Source organism: Heptranchias perlo, chromosome 1 (assembly GCF_035084215.1).
Source record: "Heptranchias perlo isolate sHepPer1 chromosome 1, sHepPer1.hap1, whole genome shotgun sequence".
Classification (NCBI taxonomy): domain Eukaryota; kingdom Metazoa; phylum Chordata; class Chondrichthyes; order Hexanchiformes; family Hexanchidae; genus Heptranchias; species Heptranchias perlo.
This window is the reverse complement of record NC_090325.1, coordinates 29,967,076-29,992,656: the sequence shown is the minus strand read 5'-3', so window position 1 is coordinate 29,992,656 and position 25,581 is coordinate 29,967,076. Positions and strand designations below refer to the sequence as shown.

The 25,581-nt window shown below is 41.8% G+C and overlaps 3 protein-coding genes across 6 annotated transcripts in view; 2 read left to right on the top strand and 1 right to left on the bottom strand.

Annotated features, from left to right (window-relative positions):
* Positions 1 to 435: 435 nt before the first annotated feature.
* On the top strand, positions 436 to 4,993 carry ier3ip1 (immediate early response 3 interacting protein 1). The gene is made up of 3 exons (XM_067983278.1): positions 436 to 612; positions 3,781 to 3,882; positions 4,647 to 4,993. Exons 1-3 carry the CDS (start codon positions 522 to 524, stop codon positions 4,700 to 4,702), a joined length of 249 nt encoding a protein of 82 aa, XP_067839379.1. The 5' UTR covers positions 436 to 521; the 3' UTR covers positions 4,703 to 4,993.
* Positions 4,994 to 7,385: 2,392 nt separating this feature from the next.
* The window catches only part of hdhd2 (haloacid dehalogenase-like hydrolase domain containing 2), a 30,222-nt gene continuing 12,026 nt past the window's right edge, over positions 7,386 to 25,581 (top strand). The window contains exons 1-4 of one of the 3 annotated variants that reach the window (XM_067983248.1): positions 7,386 to 7,620; positions 19,682 to 19,802; positions 20,524 to 20,732; positions 23,021 to 23,105. In XM_067983248.1, the coding sequence (XP_067839349.1) occupies positions 19,702 to 19,802; positions 20,524 to 20,732; positions 23,021 to 23,105 (395 nt within the window). In that variant the 5' untranslated portion in view covers positions 7,386 to 7,620; positions 19,682 to 19,701. Of the gene's footprint in view, positions 7,621 to 7,660; positions 7,846 to 16,838; positions 16,905 to 19,681; positions 19,803 to 20,523; positions 20,733 to 23,020; positions 23,106 to 25,581 lie in introns of those variants that run through there. The other 2 variants (XM_067983255.1, XM_067983263.1) reach the window with 2 other exon arrangements.
* Positions 21,490 to 25,581, bottom strand: part of katnal2 (katanin p60 subunit A-like 2) — an 87,601-nt gene continuing 83,509 nt past the window's right edge. The window contains exon 16 of one of the 2 annotated variants that reach the window (XM_067983225.1): positions 21,490 to 21,998. In XM_067983225.1, the coding sequence (XP_067839326.1) occupies positions 21,994 to 21,998 (5 nt within the window). In that variant the 3' untranslated portion in view covers positions 21,490 to 21,993. The remainder of the gene's footprint in view (positions 21,999 to 25,581) is intronic. The other variant, XR_010962704.1, reaches the window with a different exon arrangement.

The following is a 25,581-nucleotide window of genomic DNA, read 5'->3' as shown; positions in this document are numbered from 1 at the left end:
AGGTGAACGTTGTTGGAAATGAAATCCTCGAAAATCAATTCATTTCCAACAAACGTTCACCTGAGGAAGGAGGAAGCCTCCGAAAGCTTGTGAATTTAAAATAAAATTGCTGGACTATAACTTGGTGTTGTAAAATTGTTTACAATTGTCAACCCCAGTCCATCACCGGCATCTCCACATCAATTAACAGGGGTAGACAAAGTAGGGAGGGGGGGCTCGTGTGGAGCATAGACCAGTTGGGCCGAATGGCCTGTTTCTGTGCTGTAGACTCTATGTAAGAAGTGATAATAACTTAAGACAAAAGGCCTCCTTTTGTTTCGAGCTGGAGTTTCTCTCCGCTGATCCGCTCTACCCAGACTATATTTTGAATACCGCGTTGCTCTCTGAAGTTTGTCCTATTCTGAGGACCTTGTCCGTTGGCCTTCCGTAGTTTGTCCTTCCGGTATTTTGAAGTTCGCGTTGTTCCCAGTGTTTCCCTTGGCCCGTGCGACGTCCCGTTTTTCCTGCCCGCCGCTGTCGCCATGGCGTTCACCCTCTACTCGCTGCTCCAGGCTGCGCTGCTCTGTGTGAACGCCGTCGCCGTGCTGCACGAGGAGCGCTTCCTCATCAAGAGTGAGTGACCGAGTCCGTCATCCGACAAAAAAACACACACACACACTTTTACACGTAAAACTGGAAGAACAAATAACGCGCGAGCTTCTTAAAGGGGACTGTTGTTAAAGGGACAGCGCAGGCCGTGACGTCACCGTGAACATGGCAGTGGGTTTGCGGGTCCCTCTCGGAGCGGCGCCTTTTCATCTCCCCAGCCCGGGGGCACTGAGGCCAGCGGCAGCACCCTTGCTACACCGGTGCCTTTATTCGGTGTTTTTTTTTCCTTGATGGAGCAGATTTATTTTGAGGAGGAGGAAAGAATGTGTTCCCTTCTCCCCCATTGGTAAATACCCCACTTGGTGGGTTACTATGAAGGAAGTTCTCTGATCCCAGTGGGAACAGCAGCAGGAGTGTTAACCGTTGCCTTTAATGCCCCCTGGGTTAAAGAGCTGAAAAGTCAACCAAGGTTCCTGTTCCATAGTTGAGTAGTCTGTTATTACTCACTTCCTTGGTTTTCATGTTGGGAGGTTTTTTTTATATTTGTTCTTGGGATGTTGGAGACACTGGCATGGTAATATGTATTGCCCTGAGTCAACCACATATTGTGGGACTGGAGTTGCATGTAAGGGTGGCAGGTGTGTTTTTTTTTGAGGGAATATAAGAGCCAACAAATTACAGAATTCAAATTCACAACTTGCCATGATGGGATTTAAATTCATGACCATTTGGTTGCCAATCCAATGTCATCACCACTAGGCTACCATACCCTCTTGGATAAGGTACTGGAAGTTGACTGGCACCTGTGGAGCTTTAGCCTAAGCTTGAGGTGAGGAAAGGATTCTAAAAGCTGCAGGCATTTTTTTTTCTTCTAGCAGTATGAGATTGTCTGGGAGGGTGTGTTTGTATTTTAATTGAGGAGGCAAGGGGTAAGGCCATCACCAATAATATATCAAGATTTTTTTTTAAAGTTGGACCAGAACTGTTCTGGGTTAGAGTTGTAAAGTGTCAGTCTTGACGTAGTGGTCACACTCCTGCTTCTGAGTCAGAAGGTTGTGGGTTCAAGTCCCACTTCAGGGACTTGAACGCATAATCCAGTGCAGTACTAAGGGAGTGCTGCACTGTCAGATGTGCAATCTTTTGGATGAGATGTTAAAGTGAGGCCCTGTCCTTTCAGGTGAATGTAAAAACTCCCATGGCACTATTTGAAGAAGAGCAGGGGAATTCTCCCCAGTGTAATGGCCAATATTTATCAGTCAACCAAAATCACTAAAACAGATTATCTGGTCATTATCTCATTGCTGTTTGTGAGACCTTGTTGTGCACAAATTGGCTTCCGCGTTTCCCTTCCATTAGAACAGTGACTACACTTCAGAAGTATTTCATTAGCTGTAAAGAACTTTGGGATGTCCTGAGGCTGTGAAAGATGCTATATAAATGCAAGTTCTTTCTTTCTAAGTGATCAGGTTTGTATAAACATTTGTTTCTGTCTTGTTCATGTTTTAATTTATTATTTCTATCCCACTATCTGATTTTCTTTCATTATTCATGTGTTTATTTTCCTTTATCGCAGATAGAGATATTATGGGTGTGGGGCAAAATTGTAGTTGAGCCTTAGGCAGCAAACAGAGGAGTGTAGATGTATTTGGAAAGAATGTGGCTAGTTGAGAAAATATGCATATTTGGAGGAGCTGGACAGATGGTGAGAGATTACAGTAAATGATCTGAGCAGCTGCTGTTTTTGATGTATATCCAGTGAATGTGTTTTTAAAGAAATCCATTTCTCATGTTTTGGGTTAATTGCAAGGAATTCTTTTTCAAACTAGGTTTGTGTAGAAAAGGCCAAGAATTGCATTATACCCTTTATTGGCAATGCAGAAAGTAGACTTTCACCTCATCAGTTTGGACTGGTTTCAGGTCCTGGTGGTAAAAGTTGACTGACTAATCCAATGCACCAGTCCCTGCTAAACATAACTTAGACGATTTATCCTGTCCTATATGTGTGTGTTTAAGAGATACACCAGGTGGCCTGCTGAATGATGGGGCAGGCTGGGGAAACTTGGCTTAGTGCTGGTGTCAGTGCTAGGTACCTTAGTATTTCTGTTAAGAGGAAGAATGATTATTCTGACTAAGAAACCAGCTCTGAGAGGAGTAGACTTAGAAACATAGAAAATAGGAGCAGGAGTAGGCCATTCGGCCCTTCGAGCCTGCTCCGCCATTCAATATGATCATGGCTGATCCTCTATCTCAATACCATATTTCTGCTCTTTCCCCATACCCCTTGATGCCTTCTGTGTCTAGAAATCTATCTGTCTCCTTCTTAAATATATTCTGTGACTTGGCTTCCACAGCCTTCTGTGGTAGAGAATTCCACAGGTTCACCACCCTCAGTGAAGAAATTTCTCCTCATCTCAGTGCTAAATGTCCTACCCCCTATCCTGAGACTGTGACCCCTTGTTCTGGACCCCCCCCCCCAGCCAGGGGAAACATCCTCCCTGCATCTAACCCAGTCAGAATTTTATAGGTTTCAATGAGATCCCCTCTTATTCTTCTAAACTCTAGAGAATACAGGCCCAGTCAACCCAATCTCCTCATACGACAGTCCTGCCATCCCAGGAATCAGTCTGGTGAACCTTCGCTGCAAGTAAATCCTTTCTTAAGTAAGGAGACCAAAACTGCACACACTACTCCAGGTGTGGTCTCACCAAGGCCCTGTATAACTGCAGTAAGACATCCTTCCTTCTGTACTCGAATCCTCTTGCAATGAAGGCCAACATACCATTTGCCTTCCTAACTGCTTGCTGCACCTGCGTGTTTGCTTTCAGTGACTGGTGTACAAGGACACCCAGGTCCCTTTGTACATCAACATTTCCCAATCTATCGCCATTTAAATAATACTCTGCCTTTCTGTTTTTCCTTCCGAAGTGGATAACTTCATATTTATCTACGTTCTACTGCATCTGCCATGTATTTGCCCACTCACTCAACTTGTCTAAATCGCCTTCTATCTTTTAAATGAAAGCATTAAAAGGGCTCTGATCATTAAAAACAAAACTCTATATTAAGGCCATTGTAAAGCCATATCCTTAATTATAGTTAAACTTCAGGGTGATAAATTGCCAAACAAGTAAATTAATGTGTATTTTTTAACTGATGCTTATAACTAAATTTCATTTGACAATGTCTTTGTAGTCGGCTGGGGGACAGACCAGAGTATCGGTGGTTTTGGAGAAGAACCAGGAATTAAATCGCAGCTCGTAAATCTGATCCGATCCGTACGAATGGTGATGCGACGTAAGTATTACAGCTCAGTTAACTGACCTCCATAGTACTTAGTCCACAAAGTCTTTGAACTCTACCTTCCTCTTATTTTATAAATTATTTTTGATTGCCTGTTTGTTAATTATGGCCACCAAGTTTCATACTTAGTGATCACAATGTCTTACTGACCACAGGGTAAATGTAGGATGCTGCTTGATCTCTTGTACAAAACATCTTTTCCATTCTTCCCCTTCTTTAATATTTGGGAAATGGAGAATTGTGGCTGTTTACCCTTGGTATGATGCACCTTGTGTTGTATTTTCTCCGCAGCTTCTTCCCCTGCCCTCTTCTGAAGGCATTGAATCTTTGATAGGTGCAACTCCATAGTCGCCAAGCACTCAACAATATCTTGCCTACGTGCACGTTCTTCACGTGTGAGCAGGCTATTAAACTACAGCCCACCGCAGCGGAATCTGATCCTATTCTCATCTGATGTCCTTATTTCTGGCAGGAATCACTAGATCGGGTGCAGGAACCCTGGCTGTGCTTTTTTTCCCCTCTTTGCCAGTCCAGGGGTGCTGAAGCCAATTATAGCATTACCCCCGCCCACTGTTACCTTAGCTGAGATCAGCTAATTCAGTACAAACCAGGTTTGAACCTGGGACCTGCCTGACTCATTTTCATACTGGGCAATGCATTTGTCAACTGTGCCATCAGTAAGTCATTGTGTTTATTATAATTTGGCCACCATGATTGATAAAATAACTGACCTTTCCCATATATTTTTTCCTCTCTAGTGCCGTTGATAGTAGTGAACTCCATAACAATTGTACTCTTGTTACTTTTTGGATGAAAAATTGAAAAAGGACATCAAAACTTTCCTCTACAGTGATGAGAACGCACGATTTTCTACCTGAGTGGAGATTTGCAACATATTTTGCTGTTTAACTCCATGATCTCCCTCAAAGTTTCTTTGAACTGTAGTACAAGCAACTCCATGGCATTACATATGTGTTTTTTACACATTTAAAAAAAATTAAAAATGGGATCAACACAAAGAATGACTTGAACTTTTCCGTGTCCTGTTCCAACTAAACTATGGACTGCTAAAGCGGTTTGTTTGAAATAAAGACATTTGCAGTTAGTCTCTCGTTTGAGTCTCTGTACTGTGTTGTTTTGATTTCTCTGCACACATTGTTAATATGGTGGTGTGAGAAATGCAGAGGAGTTCAGGTCAGTGTATTACAGAGAAGGCAGCATACAAGCCAGAGTTGGATATGTGGAGAAAAGTGCACAAGATGGAGTCATATAATTGTAGCGTATCATGTGGGCTGGAGTTGGATACATGGAGGGTAGCACACAGTCTAAACCCAGCACAGTCCAGGAATGGAACCTGGTGTGTGACTCAGAGACTGATGAACCATTAGTCTTGCATCATTGCCAGCTAAGATAATGGAATCAATTACATCAGGTATAAATTGAGCATGTATGATAACCCAGTAAACAGCAGCTAATATGACTTCAGATGAGGAAGATCCTATCTCATTGACATTTCTGAGGTACTGATATTCCAAGTGAACAGGAAAGCCCTACCAGTGACATTAAATTTTAATACTAAATCTACAGCATTGTGCTTAAGAAAATAATGGGCTTCATAAATGGTGTCAACAGTTAAGGATAAAGTTGAAAGATCATGGGGTATTAGTGGACTCTACATTTAACATATCCAGTTATTGTGGCGCAAACAAAAAGCCAATAGATTGGTGTACTATACTAATATTCAAAATTTTGAAAAGGCAAATAATATTTCACTGGTTGAATTGTTAACCGTACTAAAAGTGAAAGTTAGAAAACATTTTTTCATGTAAAGGGATATTAGAATATGGAATGCATTATTGTGATTGACCATTGAAGGAAGATAAGCATGATGTGAGGGAATTGGATAAAAATTGAAAAACATTGAAGGGTATGAGGAAAGAGCATGGATATGTGACTAGAATAGATAGCTCTAATATAGCATAGGTACAGTGGGCCAAATGGCCTATACTGAAATTTCTATGATATAAGTTGAAGGATGTCCTGCTAAAACTGAACAGTGCTGCAGTCAGGCTGCATCTTGAGTTCTGTGCCTGATTTTGCTCACTGAGACATAAGGGGCCACAGGCTGATCCTTAGTCAAAAGACTGAGTTTAGTGGAAAGATTACAGTAACTTTGAAATGAAGTGGCTGAGAGGATCTCAGAGGCCTACAAGATAATAAACAGTGTAGAAAAGCTAAATCATGATAGGACATAATGACTAGTTCTGAAAGGGAAAGGGACAATACCTGAGGAGAAGAAATTTACTCAATCTTGTTTTTTAAAAAACAAACACCCTCATAGAGTTTGCAAATTAATTCTCATATTTTCTTTAAAAATCCAGTGAAAAACTTTACTGAACAAATGCTAGGATGGAACTTCTATGATTTGGCAGTACTAAAGGTTACAGAGGTAAAATGTTATGCAGGGAGCAGGAGAGGAGCAACAAGAACTGCTTTACAAAATATATTTATTTTTGGGCACTCTCCTAGGGAAAGTGGAAGTAGGGAATTTTTGACAGCCAAATTATTTCCAAATTAGAAATTCTTGAGAAAATCCAGCCTTTACTTTCTGTACACCCAAAGAAACTTTCTGCCCTCCCACAAATGTTGTTTCAATAAAAAAAATTATCTTTTATCAATAAATGCTATCTTATCTTAGATCAGATGATAACAGTAAAATTTATTGCCATAAGATAACTTTTACGTAACTTATGAAATCAACTATTTCTACTGGTCGGTGAGTCTAACTAGCGGGCATACATTTAAGGTCATCGCCAAAGGAATAAAGGGAGAGTTTGGGAAATTTTATTTTTACGCAGAGTTGTTAGAACGTGGAATGCCCTATCAAAAACAGTGTTGGAAGCAAAATCCATAATAGCTTTCAAAATGGAAGTGGATGAATATTTGAGGAAAAAGTAATGAAAGGGAAAGGAAATTGGACTAAATAGATTTCTGTTTCAGAGCCAGCACAGGATGATGGTCTCCTTAACCCCACTTCTTATAAAAAGGGGGCCTAAATACAAAAGAAAAGGAAAAAAAATGATTGTCTGGTCTCCTCTGCTGTAAAATTCTACATTACAACAGTGACTACACTTCAAAAAAATGCACTTAATTGGCTGTAAAGCGCTTTGGAATGTCCTGAGGTGGTGAAAGGCGCCATATAAATGCAAGTATTTCCTTCTAAGCAGTGAAATATTGGCAGTGAGGTTAATGATCAAAAAGAATGAGACATTTGCAAAGCCATATAAATGTTGCTGCTTCTTAGAGGTACAGTCATTAAAATGGGTCACATTTTTAAGCCAAAATATGAGTCACTTAAAGTGAAAGGCAGTTGGCCTAGCCCTGAATCTCTCACAGCTGGCAAAAAAAAATGCCTGAGTCCTCCTGGATCGCGTGGAGGTCATTCCTTCACTGCACGGGCTCATCTTGCCTGCTTACGTTCTTCCGAGTCCTCCCAAAGGTCCCGTCTCTCCCTGGCAGGCGATGTGGACGGTGACCAAGGAAGGCGTCTGTGACAAGACACACACACAAAGTTAAAAAAGAAAACTCGCTAATTAAACCGTTTAAAGAACGTCCAGTAAGCAACATAATTTCGACACAGTTGAAGGAAATGGGGTGATATCCACAGGACCCGTTAACTGAACAAGAACGCGCCGGTTGCCCGTGGTAACTGTCGGTTGCGTTGCGAACGTGGTGAGTTTTTTTTTTAAAAAGCAGCGCGAGCGGGTGATGGAGCCGGAAGTAAAACCGCGCGACGCTCTCGGTGTCACTAAGAGGGAAAGCTTGTGGGATTAAAAATACAATTGCTGGACTATAACTTGGTGTTGTAAAATTGTTTACAATTGTCAACCCCAGTCCATCACCGGCATCTCCACATCATCACTAAGAGGGAGGTGCAGAGCAGACACTGCTGATGGTGTGAGTATCATCTACCGTATTGAGTGAATGGCACCCGCCAATGTCAGGGAAATACCAGCAGTAGGAATGCATGAAATGTTATTCTAATAGCTGGTTATTTGCTTTTTTAAAAAAAAAGTTGCATTAAAAAAAAAACCAAAACGAGTGACTTTCGGGTTATGAGAAAAGGACATTGCTTCTGAAGCAAGCGCAGGCTGTTCACGTTGGAGACCTCATAGAACTTTTCAGAATTAGCTCGGGAGAGTTGATGCAGGTAAATTGTTTACAATGACAAAATGTTTAAAGGGCAGGTAACGTCATTAGTAGAGTTTCCAGTTTGGCCCAGTTGGAAACCAATTTTTTTTGGGGGGGGTGGAGGGAAGGAGAGGTAGAGCATTAAAAAAAACTTGAGCGTGAGTGAAGGAGAAATGTATCCACTCCTATAAACAAGTGTCATCTTGCAGATTGATGTGGAGATGCCGGTGATGGACTGGGGTGGACAAATGTAAGGAATCTTACAACACCAGGTTATAGTCCAACAATTTTATTTTAAAATCACAAGCTTTCGGAGATTATCCCCTTCGTCAGGTGATTCACCTGACGAAGGGGATAATCTCCGAAAGCTTGTGATTTTAAAATAAAATTGTTGGACTATAACCTGGTGTTGTAAGATTCCTTATATCTTGCAGATTAGCACAGCATTCTTCAAAATGCAAGAAATGAAAACCATATTTTTGCTGTCTGGTTTTTGACTATCAGAATTATCAGGTACCACCCTCAAAAACTGGACTTTTAATTTAAAGTGTAAAATTTACGGCACAGAAGGAGGCCATTCAGCCCATCGTGTTCGCGCCAGCAGAAAATGAGCCACCCAGCCTAATCCCACTTTCCAGCACTTGGTCCGTAGCCCTGTAGGTCACAGTACTTCAACTGCATATCCAGGTACTTTTTAAAAGTGATGAGGGTTTCTGCCTCTACCACCCTTTCAGGCAGTGAGTTCCAGACCACCACCACCCTCTGGGTGAAAAAAATTTTCCTCAGCTCCCCTCTAATCCTTCTACTAATCACTTTAAATCTATGCCCCCTGGTTATTGACCTCTTGGCTAAGGGAAATAGGTCTTTCCTATCCACTCTATCTAGGCCCCTCATAATTTTATACACCTCAATTAAATCACTCCTCAGCCTCCTCTGTTCCAAAGAAAACAACCCCAGCCTATCCAATCTTTCCTCATAGCTAAAATTCTCCAGCCCTGGCACCATCCTCGTAAATCTCCTCTGTACCCTCTCTAGTGCAATCACATCTTTCCTGTAATGTGGTGACCAGAACTATACACTGTACTCAAGCTGTGGCCTAACTAGTGTTTTATACAGTTCCAGCATACCCTCCCTGCTCTTATATTCTATGCCTCGGTTAATAAAGGAAAGTATTCCGTATGCCTTTTTAACCACCTTATCTACCTGTCCTGCTACCTTCAGGGATCTGTGGACACGCACTCCAAGGTCCCTCACTTCCTCTACATCTCTCAGTATCCTCCCATTTATTGTGTATTCCCTTACCTTGTTTGCCCTCCCCAAATGCATTACCTCACACTTCTCTGGATTGAATTCCATTTTGCCACTTTTCTGCCCATCTGACCAGTCCATTGATATCTTCTTGCAGTCTACAGCGTTCCTCCTCACTAACAAACACACAATCATCCTAACCATTTAAAAATTATTGGAGTAAATAGGAAATTCAGACCGAACTATTTTACTCAAAAGTGCAATGCCACTGAAATAACTAGTATAAGTATATTAAGTAGGCAACTAGATGCATTCTCTGTGGAGATGAGCAAAGGAGGATTTTGATGAGTAAGTGGGACTGGTCAATCAAAAAGGGCAAGCTTGACTGGCCAAGTGGACTTTTCTGTTCCCAAACAAATCATATGTTGCTTAAATGAATGGTACTCGTAGACCTTTTGAATGTGACATAAGACAGGTTACTCGTGGCTCAAAGAGAAAGGTCACTATGACCTTCTCCAGGCAACTAGGGATGGGTAATAATTGCAGCCTTGGCATCATCTCCCAAATCCTGAAGAATTTTAAAAAAGATGAAAAGTCTTTTGGCCCATTTGATCTCCAGCTGCAAGGATACCAAATCTGCCATCTTCCCATTACAGCATCCACTTTCTGTCCTTGGGCAGGATTCCTGGCAACCTGTTCCAGCTGTTGATTAGATTCTGTGCAAAACAAGTACTTCGTAATGTTGACTAAACTTGCTCTTCACAACCAAGAACATATGCCCTTTTGTGCTGACTTGGGGTATCTGAAAGCATGATTTCAGGTTTACTTTCCCTATCCTGTTGAGCATTTATGTATTTGAGTAATACTTTTATGAAGTCCCTTCTGAAATTTCCCTTTGAGCTGAATAGCCCAGTTTATGAAGTTATAGCTCACCCGTCTAACATCAGGGATCAAGCTCGTTGGTTCCCTCTGTGCTGGCTCTAGCATCTGGAAAGCCCCTTTTAGACACAGTGACCACAACTGTACACAGCACTCCATGTATATTCAAGGCTGAGATAGATAGATCTTTGCACTCTAGGGGAATCAAGGGATTTGGGGATTGGGCAGGAAAGTGGAGTTGAGGTTGAAGATCAGCCATGATCTTGTTGAATGGCGGAGCAGGCTCGAGGGGCCGTCTGGCCTACTCCTGCTCCTATTTCTTGTTTCTTATGTATATTCTGTCTTTTTTCAAGATTTCAAACAAGGACTGTGTCATATCTTTCCGCTTTGTGTGCTTAAGGCATTTTATTTATGTGATGGAGTTGTTGGAAAAACTACAGTGCTAGTTAATACAAAGTTGTCAACTGGAAAACTTACATTTGTGATTGGCACAGATGACTCATACTGCAAATATATCGCAGTGTTTACTTTATCAGTGTGACTTACAACAATATAATTTTAGATTTTTAAACCAAAATGAGTGATGAAGTGAATCTTTAATGAGTGGGATTTTGTGTTTAATGATTAGATTTTTGTAATTCATGGACCCCTTCCCACGAATATTCCAAGTCATTCCTTTAACTCTCTGCTGTTTCCTTTCTGACTGCTCCATGGAGGAACTGTTGATTTCTTTGTGGCTACAGTTAGTTGTGGTACACACCTGTAATCAAATGTCCTTTGGTATTATTTAAAGTTTAGTGTGAGACTCTGCAAGGTTTTATTTCCTTCCAGTTTGTGACCCTAGATCAAAGTATGTGACGGACTCTTTGGGTCTGATTATCCCATCAGAACAAAAACCTAAACAGTGCTGCACAGTCTTTAGTTCAGGTATAAGTACTTTCTGTGTTTTTTGTTTCCACACACTGTGTAGTGAAATACAGAAGCAATAACATACCAGTTATTGAACTGTTTGCTCAAAGTATTTTGTTCTTATGCCATATAAAAGACTGTAGTTCCTGACCTTGTAACAATAAAGAGAGTGATGATTACTGCTGGTTTATCATGAAATAATCTGCACTCATTTGCATGGGAACCCTGCCTTATATGTAATTTTATAGTAAGCACTTTATTGTCCACCTGAAGAACTATTAATCATAAGGGGGTGGATCTACGAACATGTGATTCAGTATGATGGCATTTCTTGTCCACAGACTCCGTCCCTCCTACCTGCAAAATGGTGGCCTTGATGAGGTTGCAAGAACACCTCTAGTAATCTTTCAAGAACAAATTTTGATTGCCAGGACCATCCTACCAATTAAGGCACTGGCGTCACTAGGAACATACGAACATGAGTAGGTCATTCAACCCTTCAAGCTGTTTAGCCATTCAGTTAGATCATGGCTGATCAACTCCATTTACTCCATATCCTTTGATCCCCTTACCTAACAAAAATCTATCGATCTAGCATCCGCAGCCTTTTGGGGAAGAGTGTTCCAGATTTCCACTACCCTTTGTGCGAAAAAGTGCTTCCTTAATTCACTCTTAAATGGCCCAGCTCTAATTTTAAGATTGTGCTGTCTTGTTTTGGATTCCCTCACCGGAGGAAATAGTTTCTCTCTATCTACCCTGTTAAATCCCTTTACCATTTTAATGACCTTGATTAGATCACCCCTCAACCTTGTAAACCCTAGGGAATACAAACCAAGTTTATGCAACCTGACCACATAATTTAACCCCTTAAGCCCTGGTATCATTCTGGTGAATCTGCACTGTACCCCTTCCTGAGCTTCAGTTCCGAAACTGAACACAGTACTCCAGCTGGGTTCTGACCAAGGATCTGTACAACTGAAGCATCACTTCCTCACTTTTGTAATCCAGCCCCCTTGAGATAATGTCCCAACACTCCATTAGACTTTTTGATTGCTTTTGTTGGTTGTAGAATCTACGACTAACATCACGTTTGAATGCTCTTTTCCTTTTTTTGCCTATCATTTCACCACAATATTTCTCACTCCTTATAAAGCCCAAGTTCATCCAAGACTTAAATGGTGGAAATGCATTCACACATTTTGCGGTGAGTTGTACTGCTCGCCCTGCTGCTTATGAGGAGATCCTGGTACCTGATGTGCAACAAGGGAAGGATTAAACCAAAGCTTGTCCACTGTCTCATAACCAATTAGTTGCTTTGGTGGAGGTACATGGGTTCTTGAGGTCGAGATGGCTTCGAGATGATTTTCTGGACAATGGAAGATCAGAACCAAGTCAACCCTCTAAGGCAGACTCAGTCATGTGATACCTGAGCCAGGTAGCTTTTCAGTACATCAGGGTGCTATTGATGATTGACTAGCTAGCCTGGCTCATTAATGGGACCTGGAGGGCTAGACCTGTCATTGAGAACTGTACTCTTCCCACTCAACTCCAGAGAACCATAAAGAGCTTAATTGGTAGGATGGTCCTGGCTGGACAAGCAGTGGGACTCTCTGTTTTGGTAGGCGGCCTGGTTTTAGTTTATTAATCTTCAGCAGTACTCTTCAAAAGCAGGTGTCCCTAGGCTTTGGATCTTGCCAAGCTGCACCTAAGCTCTCTGGACTTGGTTAAGTGCAGTCCATATTGGACTGCAGTCCATAAACTTTACATGTGTGTATTTTGAGTAGCTTGGTTTGGAGACTATTGAGCACGGTGATGGGTTTCTACATGTGTCTGACACCAAAATAAAGGCCTTAATTACTGTTTCCATATCTGGGGAGGTTGTTCTTACAGATTTCTTGCACTCTTACACTGAATGATACCAGGGCTAAAAGGGTTAAATTTAAATAAAAGTTTGCATAGACTAGGCTTGTATTCCCTAGAGTATAGAAGATTAAGGGGTGATCTAATTGAGGTGTTTAAGATGATTTATAGGATTTGATTCGGTAGATAGAAACTATTTCTGGTGGGAGAGTCCAGAACAAGGGGGCATAACCTTAAATTTAGAGCTAGGCCGTTCAGGGGTCTGGAAATCTGGAACTCCCTCCCAAAAAGCTGTTGAGGCTAGGTCAATTGAAAATGTCAAAATTGAGATTGATAGATTTTTGTTAGATAAGGGTATTAAGAGATATGGAACCAAGCTGGGTAAATGGAATTAAGATACATATCAGCCATGATCTGGGGGGGCTCGGGGGGGCTGAATGGCCTACTCTTGTTCCTATGTTCATGGACATGGTACAAAAATATCCTGTCATCTAATAGATCATTCTTTTCTCGCCTCTAAATTCTTCAACCTTTTCAACTTTCTCAATACTAATATGGTTAGTTCTCCAACAAACTTTCCTTTCTTGTTCCTCCTAAATTGAAAATAGATGGTACTACACACTCAGCTTCCTTGAACTCTCACTGTGTTGAAATCAAGACTTATTGCTCCGTCTCTCACTTCAACTTAGCCTTTTCCAGGATCTATTGAACTTTCTACCATCTTCAGTATTTCTTTCTCCTGCAATCTGCAGGCTTCTAAAGCCCAAACTTGGAGTCTCCTGATTTGCCTTGGCTGCTCTCCAACTCTTTTCAGCCTTAGTGATTTACTGCTAACAGGCATTGCCTTTCACAAGGCCGGGTGAATATCTTTTTTTTATTTCGCTGCCAATTTGATTTGTGAAAAGAAAGAACTTGAATTTATACAGTGCCTTATCACAATTCTCAGAATGCATCGCAAAGCACTAGAGGTACAGTGAATTACTTTGAAATGCAGCGACTGTTATGTTGGTGAACACGGCAGCCATTTTGCCACAGTAATGTGAATGACCAATCAATCTATTTTTGGTGGTTTTGGAACAATGTTGGCCAGCATACAGGTAGAAATGCTCTTCTTCAAATAGTGCCGTAGATCTTTACTGTCCACCAGAACAGGCAGAAGGGGCTTAAGTTTAACAACAGTGCGCAAATTGGCTGCCACGTTTCCTACATTGCAACAGTGATTACACTTCAAAAGTATTTTGTTGGCTGCAAAGTGCTTTGGGACGCCCTGAGGATGTGAAAGGCACTATAAAAATGCAAGTTCTTTTTTTCTTTATCTCATCTGATTAGATGGTACTTCTGACAGTGCAGCATTCCCTCAGTACTGCACTGAAGTGTCAACCTCATTTGTGTTTTATTACCCGTAGCCTTGCCTTGGGTAATACAGTCCCCACCGCATATAGCGAGCGTGTTCGTACTAATACGATTTGCCCGCTATACATGTTGGACAATTTATATGAATTTAGTTCTGTTCAATATTTTTGTTTGCCCAAACTATTGAATGTAACAAGATTCAATTCAACATGGATTTATGAAAGGGAAATCGTGTTTGACAAACCTACTGGAATTTTTTGAGGATGTAACTAGTAGAATAGATAAGGGAGAACCAGTGGATGTGGTTTATTTGGATTTTCAGAAGGCCTTTGATAAAGTCCCACATAAGAGGTTAGTGTGCAAAATTAAAGCACATGGGATTGGGGGTAATATACTGGCATGGATAGAAAATTGGTTGACAGACAGGAAACAGAGAGTAGAAATAAATGGGTCTTTTTCGGGGTGGCAGGCGGTGACTAGTGGGGTACCGCAGGGACCAGTGCTTGGGCCCCAGCTATTCACAATATATATCCATGATTTGGATGAGGGAACCAAATGTAATATTTGCAAGTTTGCTGATGACACAAAACCAGGTGGGATTGTGATTGTGAGGAGGATGGAAAGAGGCTTCAAGGCGATTTAGACAAGTTGAGTGAGTGGGCAAATATATGGCAGATGCAGTAAAATGTGGATAAATGTGAAATTATCCACTTCGGAAGGAAAAACAGAAAGGCAGAGTATTATTTAAATTGTGATAGATTGGGGAATATTGATGTACAAAGGGACCTGGGTGTCCTTGTACACCAGTCACTGAAAGCAAATATGCAGGTTCAGCAAGCAGTTAGGAAGGCAAATGGTATGTTGGCCTTCATTGCAAGAGGATTGAAGTATAGGAGCAAGGATGTCTTACTGCAGTTATACAGGACCTTGCTGAGACCGCACCTGGAGTATTGTGTGCAATACTCCAGGTGCGGTTTTGGTCTCCTTACCTAAGAAAGGATATACTTGCCATAGAGGGAGCGCAGCGAAGGTTCACCAGACTGATTCCTGGGATGGCAGGACTGTCATATGAGGTGAGATTGGGTCGACTCGTCCTGTATTCACTCGAGTTTAGAAGAATGAGAGGGGATCTCATTGAAACACATAAAATTCTGACAGGGCTAGACAGACTGGTTGCAGGGAGGATGTTTCCCCTGGCTGGGGGGTCCAGAACAAGGGGTCACAGTCTCAGGATATGGGGTAGGAGATTTAGGACTGAGATGAGGAGAAATTTCTTCACTCAGAGGGTGGTGAACCTGTGGAATTCTCTACCACAGAAAGCTGTGGAGGCCAAGTCACTGAATACATTTAAGAAGGAGCTAGATAGATTTCTAGACACAAAAGGCATCGAGGGGTATGGGGAGAGAGCAGGAATATGGTATTGAGATAGAGGATCAGCCTTGATCATACTGAAGGGCTGAATGGCCTACTGCTCCTATTTTCTATGTTTCTATTCCACTATACTTGCAAATTCACTGCTTCATACTTCAAGGCATGTTTCAATATTCCCTTTGCATTTACAGGGGATTGAGTATACAAAGTAATTGCATCTTAACCAGGTGCGAACCACTCATTGAACATGTTTGTTACTGCAGTCAGTGCCAGGTGTAACCCGAATCTTTTAGACGTTATTAAGTATAGGTAATTAACGAGACGTGAGATACTCACCGAACACCTGTTTCTGCTCGAAATTGCTGGGGCGCATAACACGCTGTAAGCGGCGACTTTGTAATTGACAATAATGGTGATGGAAAATGGTTGTCGCTATTTGCCCGATTTAAACGCAGGTGGTTTAAGTAGTGGGGACTATATTACCAACTGAGCCAAACTGATAATGTAGGTTATGGAGAAGGTGCAACTAGCATCGTGCACTACACCACATTGGGGCTTCGTCCAGTGCCTTGACTGAGCCAGCGGCAGCATGGCTGATATATATATATATATGTGTGAGTTTTGTTTCTGTTCTTTTCTATAACCAGCAATACAATTCACTGTATACCTACTGTCATAGTCATAAATGTCTTATCTGATTCAGGAATGTCACCTCCTGTCACCAATAGTTAACAGCTAATTGCAGTGTACGCTGGAGGCTTGAGAAACCTACTTCTGGATATTTTGCATCCCAGATTTCCTTTATCATATTTAACATTTCTTTCTCTCTCCCTCTCCTGGAGATGATGTGGATGTAATAATGTGAATGTTCTGATGGAAGGGCACCGACCTGGGGTAGAAATTGCTCAGAGCGGTGAACCAACAGTGCTCACCGCTCCATAGATTTATACTAACCCACTAACTTACCACAGTCTTTTCTCTGGACACTTCCTCGAATTGGAAGCAGAGAAGAGCCCAGCGTCAGTTCAGGTGAAACTAGGACCCTGGGAGAAGAGGAGCAATCTTTCCCTCCCGCCAATCAGATTGCAGCATTTTTGACACGCTGCGTAACTCTCTCTGCCGGCTTCGAATGTGAAAACCAGGAAGTGAAAGATACAACATTTTAAATCAATGTAAGAACAGTTATAGACAGCCAAAACAAGAGGGTAAGAAATAATTGAAGAGATAGAAAGGAAAAGTAAAAAAAAATTTTAAATGTTTTAATTTTTAATTTTTTAAAATGTTTTTTTAATGACCAAAAACTATTAAAGTAAGGAGTAATGAGGCTCCACATTATTAAAAGTTAATTTTTAGTTTTTTGGCAGTCATTAAGACTTACCGCACTGTTAAAACTTAGTTTAGACCTGGTATTTTTAAGCATACCTGTTTTGTGGTGTAATTAGCTACTTTGCAGCTGGGCAGACTAGCAAGTTTGCACTTTTTCAATGATTTCTCTGATTGCAATGGGCAATATCCCTTTAATTCTAAGCTGTCATATTGCCGGTGAACTACTAGGAGCAAGTTCCGGATTTTTGCATTTCACTGCGCATGTGCGAGTGCCGGAACTCACTAACAATGGAGGCCGCTGTTGAGCTCTCCGTTATTTCAGGAGCGATTTCTGTCCCAGTAACTCTCTTTTCTCGCTCAACAGATGCTGCCTGACATGCTGAGTGTTTACCAGCATTTTCTGTTTTAATTTCAGATTTCCAACACCTGCCGTATCTAGCTTTTGTTTGAATAGAATTTATGTTAGGGTGTGATTAAATAGCTGTCAGCAGCCCTCTGTTACCTCTCCCAAGTGGCCATTATTGATGTGTGAGCCTAGACAGGTGTTTGACCTGGGGGGCAGGGAAATCAAAGCTGCGTTTGTCCTTGCCTGATATTCCACAGTGGGGGAGGAGAGGGTCTTATTCTCCCATCCAAAGCTACAATGGGAGACCACAAGAACCCCAGTGGAATTTCAGAACCAGCGAATTCACATGTACATCCAGGCAAGGATATTGTTGAGGAGTGAGAGTGCTGTGTAATTTTGCTTTTTCCCGCTCCTTAACCTGGGAACGGTGAGGATAATGGTAGCAACCCCAACACAGCCCCAGCTGGCATTGCTGACAGGGGGTTCATCTCGGGCCCTTTCTGATCTCCGTGGCTCAGTATCACACCACATGGTGTATATACTCATTGAGCCATTGGGAAAGCATTCCTTTGTGTGCATCAGTAGATGTATCAAGAACGGGTGTATCCTCTGGCATATCACTGCAATTTATTGCAATCAATACAATTTCTCCATGGAGATGAAATGACCCTCGGATTCTAACTGAATTTAACAGCTTAATGAGGAGCATGAGTGTTGTTTGAAAAGACTATGGCTTTACTCATTATTGTCTTTATCCTGGAACCAATAATAGCTGTTTTATTTTCTGAAGTGTGCTGCTGTGACTGGGTAACACTGAAACTTTCTTTAATATTGATAATTCCACAGTGAAAATATTGCTCGATTGAGTATCTGTGTAATCCTTCCATAATCACACTTAGAACACATCGTATATCCTCTCACAAGGGACTGGGTAATAGAGTTGGCTAGCACATTGCTCTTTCATCTCTGGTTCTAGGATTTGATTCCAGCCACAAGACCACTGGTGTGAGAAATGGAAAAATGTCATATTGATGTAGTAGGGGGTGCTCTTCTAAATTGGACTTGTAGTGCATTATTGGGGCAAAATAGAATATGCAAAGCTCCCTTTATCAGATTGCCTGCTCACCCTCTCCCCAACCCACTCTCCTTAGCTGGGGCTGATATGTAACTCCAGAAAATACCTTAGGGGTGAAAATGACTTACAAAAAAAAATAAAATAACAAAAGACAGATGTGGAACTGTTTAGACATCACAGTAGACGAACATAAGAAATAGGAGCAGGGGTAGACCATATGTCTCATTGAGCCTGCTCCGCCATTCAATAAGATCATGGCTGATCTTCTACCTCAACTCCACTTTCCTGCCCTATCCCCATATCCCATCATTCCCTTAGTGTTCAAAAATCTATCGATCTCAGTCTTGAATATACTCAACGACTGAGCATCCACAGCCCTCTAAGATAGAGAATTCCAAAGATTCACAGCCCTTTGAAGAAATTTTTCCTCATCTTGGTCCTAAATGGCCGACCCCTTTTCTTGAGACTATGACCCCTAGTTCTAGACACTCCAGCCAGGGGAAACAGCCTCTCAGCAACTACCTTGTCAAGGCCATTAAGAATTTTATATGTTTCAATGAGATCATCTTTCATTCTTTTAAACTCCATGGAATATAGGCACATTCTACTTAATCTCTCCTCATAGGACAACCCTCTCATCCCAGGAATCAATCTAGTGAACCTTCGTTGCACTTCCTCTAAGGCAAATATATCCTTCCTCAGATAAGGAACCCAAAACTGTACGCAGTACTCCAGGATATTTGTACAGAATTTGAACTCATCACGTTCGGTGAGACACACATGGTATATGACTGAAAATATATCTGGTGCAGCTGTTGGTGTGGTTTTGTTTTGTGCTGTTTTTTTTCCGGATCAGCAAAAGCTGAAGTGCAGATCTGAGAATCAGTGCATTCCTTGGGCATTTATCACCGTTCCTTCATCACTGGGTCAAAATCCTGGCATTCCCTACCTAACACAATCGTGGGAGCGCTATCACCACAAGAACTGCTTTGATTCACGGAGAAGGCCCACCACCACCTTTTTTCAGGACATTTTCGGGATGGGCAATAAATGCAGCTTTATACACGTTACCCACATCCCGAGAACAAATAAAAATGTTTTGGGGTTCTGCCAGTCTTGAGTGCATCTTTATGCCACCCCAGAATATGATCAATTGTCCTATATCCCTCCCCTTATCAGATTAATTCTCTTTTCTCTTCTCTCCCCCCCCCCCCCCCCAACCCTTATGTTAACAGATTCCTCCTGTCAGTAGAGAATGGCAACTCGACGAGCATTGAAGGCTGTTCTAATAGATCTCAGCGGAACGTTGCATATCGAAGATGCAGCCATATCCGGTGCCCAGGAAGCACTGCAGAAGTAAGAAAATTCGAATTTATTGATCCATATAATTTTTTTTAAATTTTTTTTCCAATACCTAACGTATCAGCACTCCTGCTCCTCCCGGCTCCACATTCAGGTAAGTATTTTTTTTAAGTTACCTTTTGGTGGAGGCTTGCAGTGTTCCCTTTAAAGACTACCAGTTAGGCTGCAGATTGACACGGTTATCCTGAATAGAGCCAGCCCGTGGCTGGCTGGGTTGAGGGCAACCCAATTTCGGGAAGGAGGGCCTGAAACAGGTGGTAGGCCCTTTGCATCTGAAATATGCCTGTTTCAGGCCTGGACCCTGGACGCTTATACTGGAGCATTTACTGGCGGACATCGCACTTCCGGCACGGAATATGCGCATGCATGCATGCCACCCACCAAATCGAGTGCTAGTCGCCCGTTTTACACTTGTAAGACATGCGCAGCGTCAACAAATTTTTAGGCCGAATTCCCACTAATGATTTCTTTGTTTAAAAAGAAAATTGCGTTCACTGAAATCTTAAGAGTACATTGGTTTCTGAAAAATTTAAGTCAATTGGTAGCAAACGCTGAATGTTTCTCCAAATTTTAGTTTGTAATTGCAGCTTGAAGATGACTACTACCATTTCATGCACATATATGCCCTGTTACCAATTTTTTTTAATAAAGCTCTTTTGTGCGATTAGCTGACAAAGAAGCTAACATCGCCTTATGTAATATTTTGCATGCTTAGGTTACGCAGTGCACCCGTAGCCGTGAAATTTGTGACTAACACCACCAAAGAGTGTAAACGAACACTGTTTGAACGACTGCAGAAACTCGACTTTGACATCCATGAGGACGAGATCTTCACCTCCCTGACTGCGGCCAGGAACCTTGTTGAGCAGAAGCAGGTCAGGCCCTTACTATTGGTGGACGATAGTGCGCTTGAAGATTTTGAAGGTAAGTCGATTCTCGAGTGTGTTGGACTGGCTGATGCAACGGGTAAGATACTGTCCTTTCACCTCTGCAGCCTGTGTTTGAATCCAAACTGCTATTCTGAAGTTAGGGTCAGCGCTAGCACTCGTACCTCTGAGTCAGAAGTTTGTGGGTTTAAGCTCCACTCCAGAACCTGTGCATATAATTTAGGCAGACTCTGCAGTGCATTCCCGAGGGAGTACTGCATTGTCAGAGGTACTATCTTCCCGATGAGACTAAACCAAGGCCCTTTCTGCCTGTTTGGGTGAATGGAAATGATCCCACGGCACTATTCGAAGAAGAGCAGGGGAGCTCTTCCAGTGTCCTAAGCGCCATTTCTTCCAAACCAAAACCGCTAGATACAAATTAATTGGTCACTTATCTCATTGCTGTTTGTAGAACTTTGTGCATGAATTGGCTGCCACCTTTGGCTACATAACAATATTGACTATGCTTTTCAAAATTAATTGGCTGGGAGGCACTTTGGGACATCCTGAGGACATGATTGGTGCTAAATAAATGCAAGTTCTTTCTAAGTTCAAGTTTCCGGGGCATATAAGAGAGAGCTTTATTCTGTTATAGCTCAGCTACAAGTGCTTGATGAGATGTTGTAGAGTAAGCTTTACTCTATACCTAACACTTGGTATGCATCACCTGGGAATGCTTGATGTGATACTTGAGTTGAGTTTTATTTTGCAGCTAACCTATAATCTGGGTGTGTTTGTTGCTGATATTAGATGAGACAAAATGGTAATGTTCTGTTTCCCAGTACTGAAATTTATTAACAAAAATTAAACTGGACCAGCATTCCTATCTCACCACAAGAAGTTTCTCTCCACAGATGCTGCCTGACCTGCTGACCACCTATGTGTGATAGAGTGACTGAAGCATTAAGCTTTCTATCTTGATCTATCTGTCACTCTAGCAAGACTCAGAGCTTCTTTGAAGGGGAAGGGTATTTGAACAGCTATATACATGCAAGCTTGCACAACACCGTTGTTTGAAAGTTATGATCTTCAACTTATGTTCTGACTGATAGACCGTCCCATGGTGGCTGGAGAAGTTTCACACAGGCTAATAAAGGAGCTAGCCTGATGGGTGAGCTAAGCACCCAGCCCACATATGGCCTGTCTCCAGAGGCACTCGTGAAAACCATCTCTCCAGGTGGAATGCGATGGCGTCCAGAGGCAACAGCTTCACCTCATTTACATCAATGTTGCACCAGAGTCGAGGCTGGCATCCGCGATCACGCTATAAGGCAAAAAAAAAGAGATGCTTAAATAGTGGCTGTTGTTTGCTATTTATCTACTAGTGAAGGTTATCTGAGTGAGCCTTTGATTTAATGGTAGTATTCCCACCTCAGAAGATGGAAGGGTTCGAGGCTCACTCCAGGCAGCACTAGCAAGTGAAGACTAGAATATGATCTCCAAATACTAGGTTGCCATCCAACGGCGTACTTCCATCGGGATAGAGTGAACACTGGCTCAGTGGTAGAATTCCCACCTTTAAGTTGGAAGGTTTGGGCTCGAGCCCACTCTAGACAGCCCCGGTGATGTGGAGATCAGATCACCAGCTCTGAATGCTGGGTTGATGTCCAGTGGAGGTATTTGCGTCTGATTGCTGCGGATGGAAACGGGGCTCTTTTGCCTTGGTTGCTGCTCACCTTAGAGTAGATACTCCAAAGAAAACAACCATGAGGAAGGCAACAGGAAACCACCTCAGGTTCGTGTCCCCATTAAATGGCTGAAGAATCTCATTTGTAAACAATTTTACAACACCAAGTTATAGTCCAGCAATTTTATTTTAAATTCACAAGCTTTCGGAGGCTTCCTCCTTCCTCAGGTAAATGTTTACCTGAGGAAGGAGGAAGCCTCCGAAAGCTTGTGAATTTAAAATAAAATTGCTGGACTATAACTTGGTGTTGTAAAATTGTTTACAATTGTCAACCCCAGTCCATCACCGGCATCTCCACATCATGAAGAATCTCATGTGTGAGACTTAGTTAGGACTTGTCCTAGGGTAGAACACAATGGACAAACAGACAGAGGGACGGAAGGTCATATAATTGTGCGTGAATAGATGGAATAACCAGAAAGTTGGGGGAAAGAGCATGTGGTGGAAGGGGAGAGTGTGGGAGGTATAGGGAGCACCTTTAAATAAAATTAAGAACTTATTTTAAAGTAACCAAATAAAAATAAAATTTGTGACATTCTGTAGCACAAAGAAACTTCTATAGACTTCAAAGGATTAATTAGAATGGGTTTCTTTTTCAGGAATAGACACAAGTGATCCTAATGCTGTGGTTGTTGGATTAGCTCCTCAACACTTTAATTACACCACAATGAACAAGGCATTCAGGTAAGGATATAAGTGAAATAGCATTCTTTTGTTAAAGGGGAAGGAAAATAGCCTGGCGACACTTGCTGTCTGGGCCTAAAAATGAAGAATAGGTGAGGTTACTGAAGGATTGTTGGAGCCCATGGAACTGTAGCCCAGCAAGAGTCATCGCCTTCAGGAGTGAAGAACAAAAACTTGAAGGAGGAAAGGGTGGCACTTTCAGTGACTGATCTGGAGTCACGTGGGCCACCTATTAAGATAGACCATCATAGGGACTCCAGGTACAAGCAGAGAAAATGACAGATCTTCATGGCAAGAAAACTAAATAATTCCAATGGCACGTTATACCTTACTTATTTTTAAAACAAGTAGATGTGTACTTTGTACTGGAAGTATTGCCTTGAAGGATTCTTTCTCTGTCCATCCCTGCCCCTTTAAAGCTAAAGGAATTGGAATAAATTGTGATTCGGCACTTAACTCATTAACTCTTCAATTTAGTATTCCTCAAGGTGAGGAATGGGACCCAGTGGCCAGATTAGTTATGGCACGGTTAGAAGGAGACTAAAGCTCCCTTACTCTGCACCAACAACATGCTTCATTTCGAAACTCATGTTGGATGCCTGGAGAGTGAAATTTTTCCTTTCCCTGCATCAGCCGTCATGTGATCTGTCAGTGAGATTATCAATTTAGTGCTGAATTAGGAGCACCTTTGTGTTATGAGCCAAATCGTAGTAGGAATTGGGCTGAAATTGCCCAAACTCATTTTACCCATAACCTTTACATCCAGCAGAGTACAATCTAGGTTCCACATTTGTCACAGTGGGATGTCCCAATGGAAATCTAGTTTTACCCAGCAGAGTAAGAGCTAAAACCGGAGACAACATTTGTGCAGTTTATGAAATCTTTAGTTTCTCTCTCAATTGTATTTTCTCTGAATTATTTTGTATTTTTGATCATTTATGACTGGTTTGCACTCCAAAGAATATGAGGAGGGGAGGACATGATGGGTGAATGGCCTCTTTCTGTGCTGTAAATTTTCTAAGATTAAATTTTCTATGATTTCCTCTGTTGTATGTACTGAATTCATGAACCTGTGCTTTATGATTTTTGTCATGCATACTGCACAGAAATCTCTGCCTATGATCAGTCTATAGTTTGCTTTCCCCTCTTTTGTGTTAGAATGCCATGGACGAGAATGTTAAACAGGTACATTTGAATTGTGCTTTTTACACTGTGGTGTTTTGTATTTTTTTAAATTATATTTTCCTCCACCATTCTGGCTCTCCTAAAGGTGCTGACTTATAGTGGTTGTAGTTCTAGGGTTGGAGCTGGCTCTCTGGCACCTCATCCAACTGGTGTTCTTCATGTGTGAGTGTAGTTCGAGAGTGTCGGCACGATATTTGATCACAGAGGACATCACAGCCAAGCACAATCTTGTCCTTACTTGACATCCACACCCCTGAGTTTTCCAGCAATATGTGTTATCTCTCTCTGGGACACAAGCCAGTTGTAGTGTCTCACCACTATCCTGGCTGAGATTAGCAAACTCAGCACAGACTAACGATCAAACCTGGGATCTTCAAGATCTGTATGGCTCAGTTCCACACTTGGCATTGTATTTATCATTCCACATGGTACATAATACATTAAGACTTCGTGTGTGAGTGGAGAGGGCTTCTGCTTCTTTTGTCTTTTAAAAGATAGTTGTAGTGGTAGTTCTGTACCGATCCAGTTTAAAATTAGATCAAAGTTTCTCTGCTTTATGCTCCTTTCATATCAATGAACTTGTACCATTGGCAGCTGTTCAGTAATTATGCCAGTTCCCATCCTGGGTACAAAGGATCTCTCTCTTTCTCTGGCCATCCCCAACATTATCTTTCTCTCTCATTCCCCAACTTCAACATGGTCTCTTTCTGAGCACTGCACCACTTCCTTGACAGTCTCTGTAAAATTAGCCAAAATTATGTATCTCTTTTACTGTAACACTCTCCCTGCTTCTCTCTCTTTTCCAATAGTTTCTGTCTTCTCTCTTTTTCTTTGTCTTTTACTTGTATTTTTTTCTCTTTTTTCTTCTTCTTCACACACTTTCACCGTCTCCTCTTTCATTCTTGCCCCCCTTCATTCATTGTCTTCTATTCTTTATCTCCAAATTGATTGTTGCTTTTGGATAAAAAGTAAGGGGTTTAGTAGTCAGGACACCTTTTTCCTACAATTGACTGGATCCACTGATGTCGGGAATATAGTGCCCAGCTCCAAATCCTTAGATCTCTCATCTTTTTGAGCTATGGGAGGCTAAAGTGTCCAGCCAAATCTACGATATGACAGACCCAGCCCTGTTGCTCAAACCTTGTCCTGTTTCCAGCTGTACATCATGGCCTGCCCTGCACTTTCTGACTGTTGGGCATGGCAGTTCTGAGAAAAATATACATTCTCCCCTTTCCTCACATGAGGGTCCTCCTCTCTGTTTCACTCACAAGAAGGTCTGTCATCTTCTCCT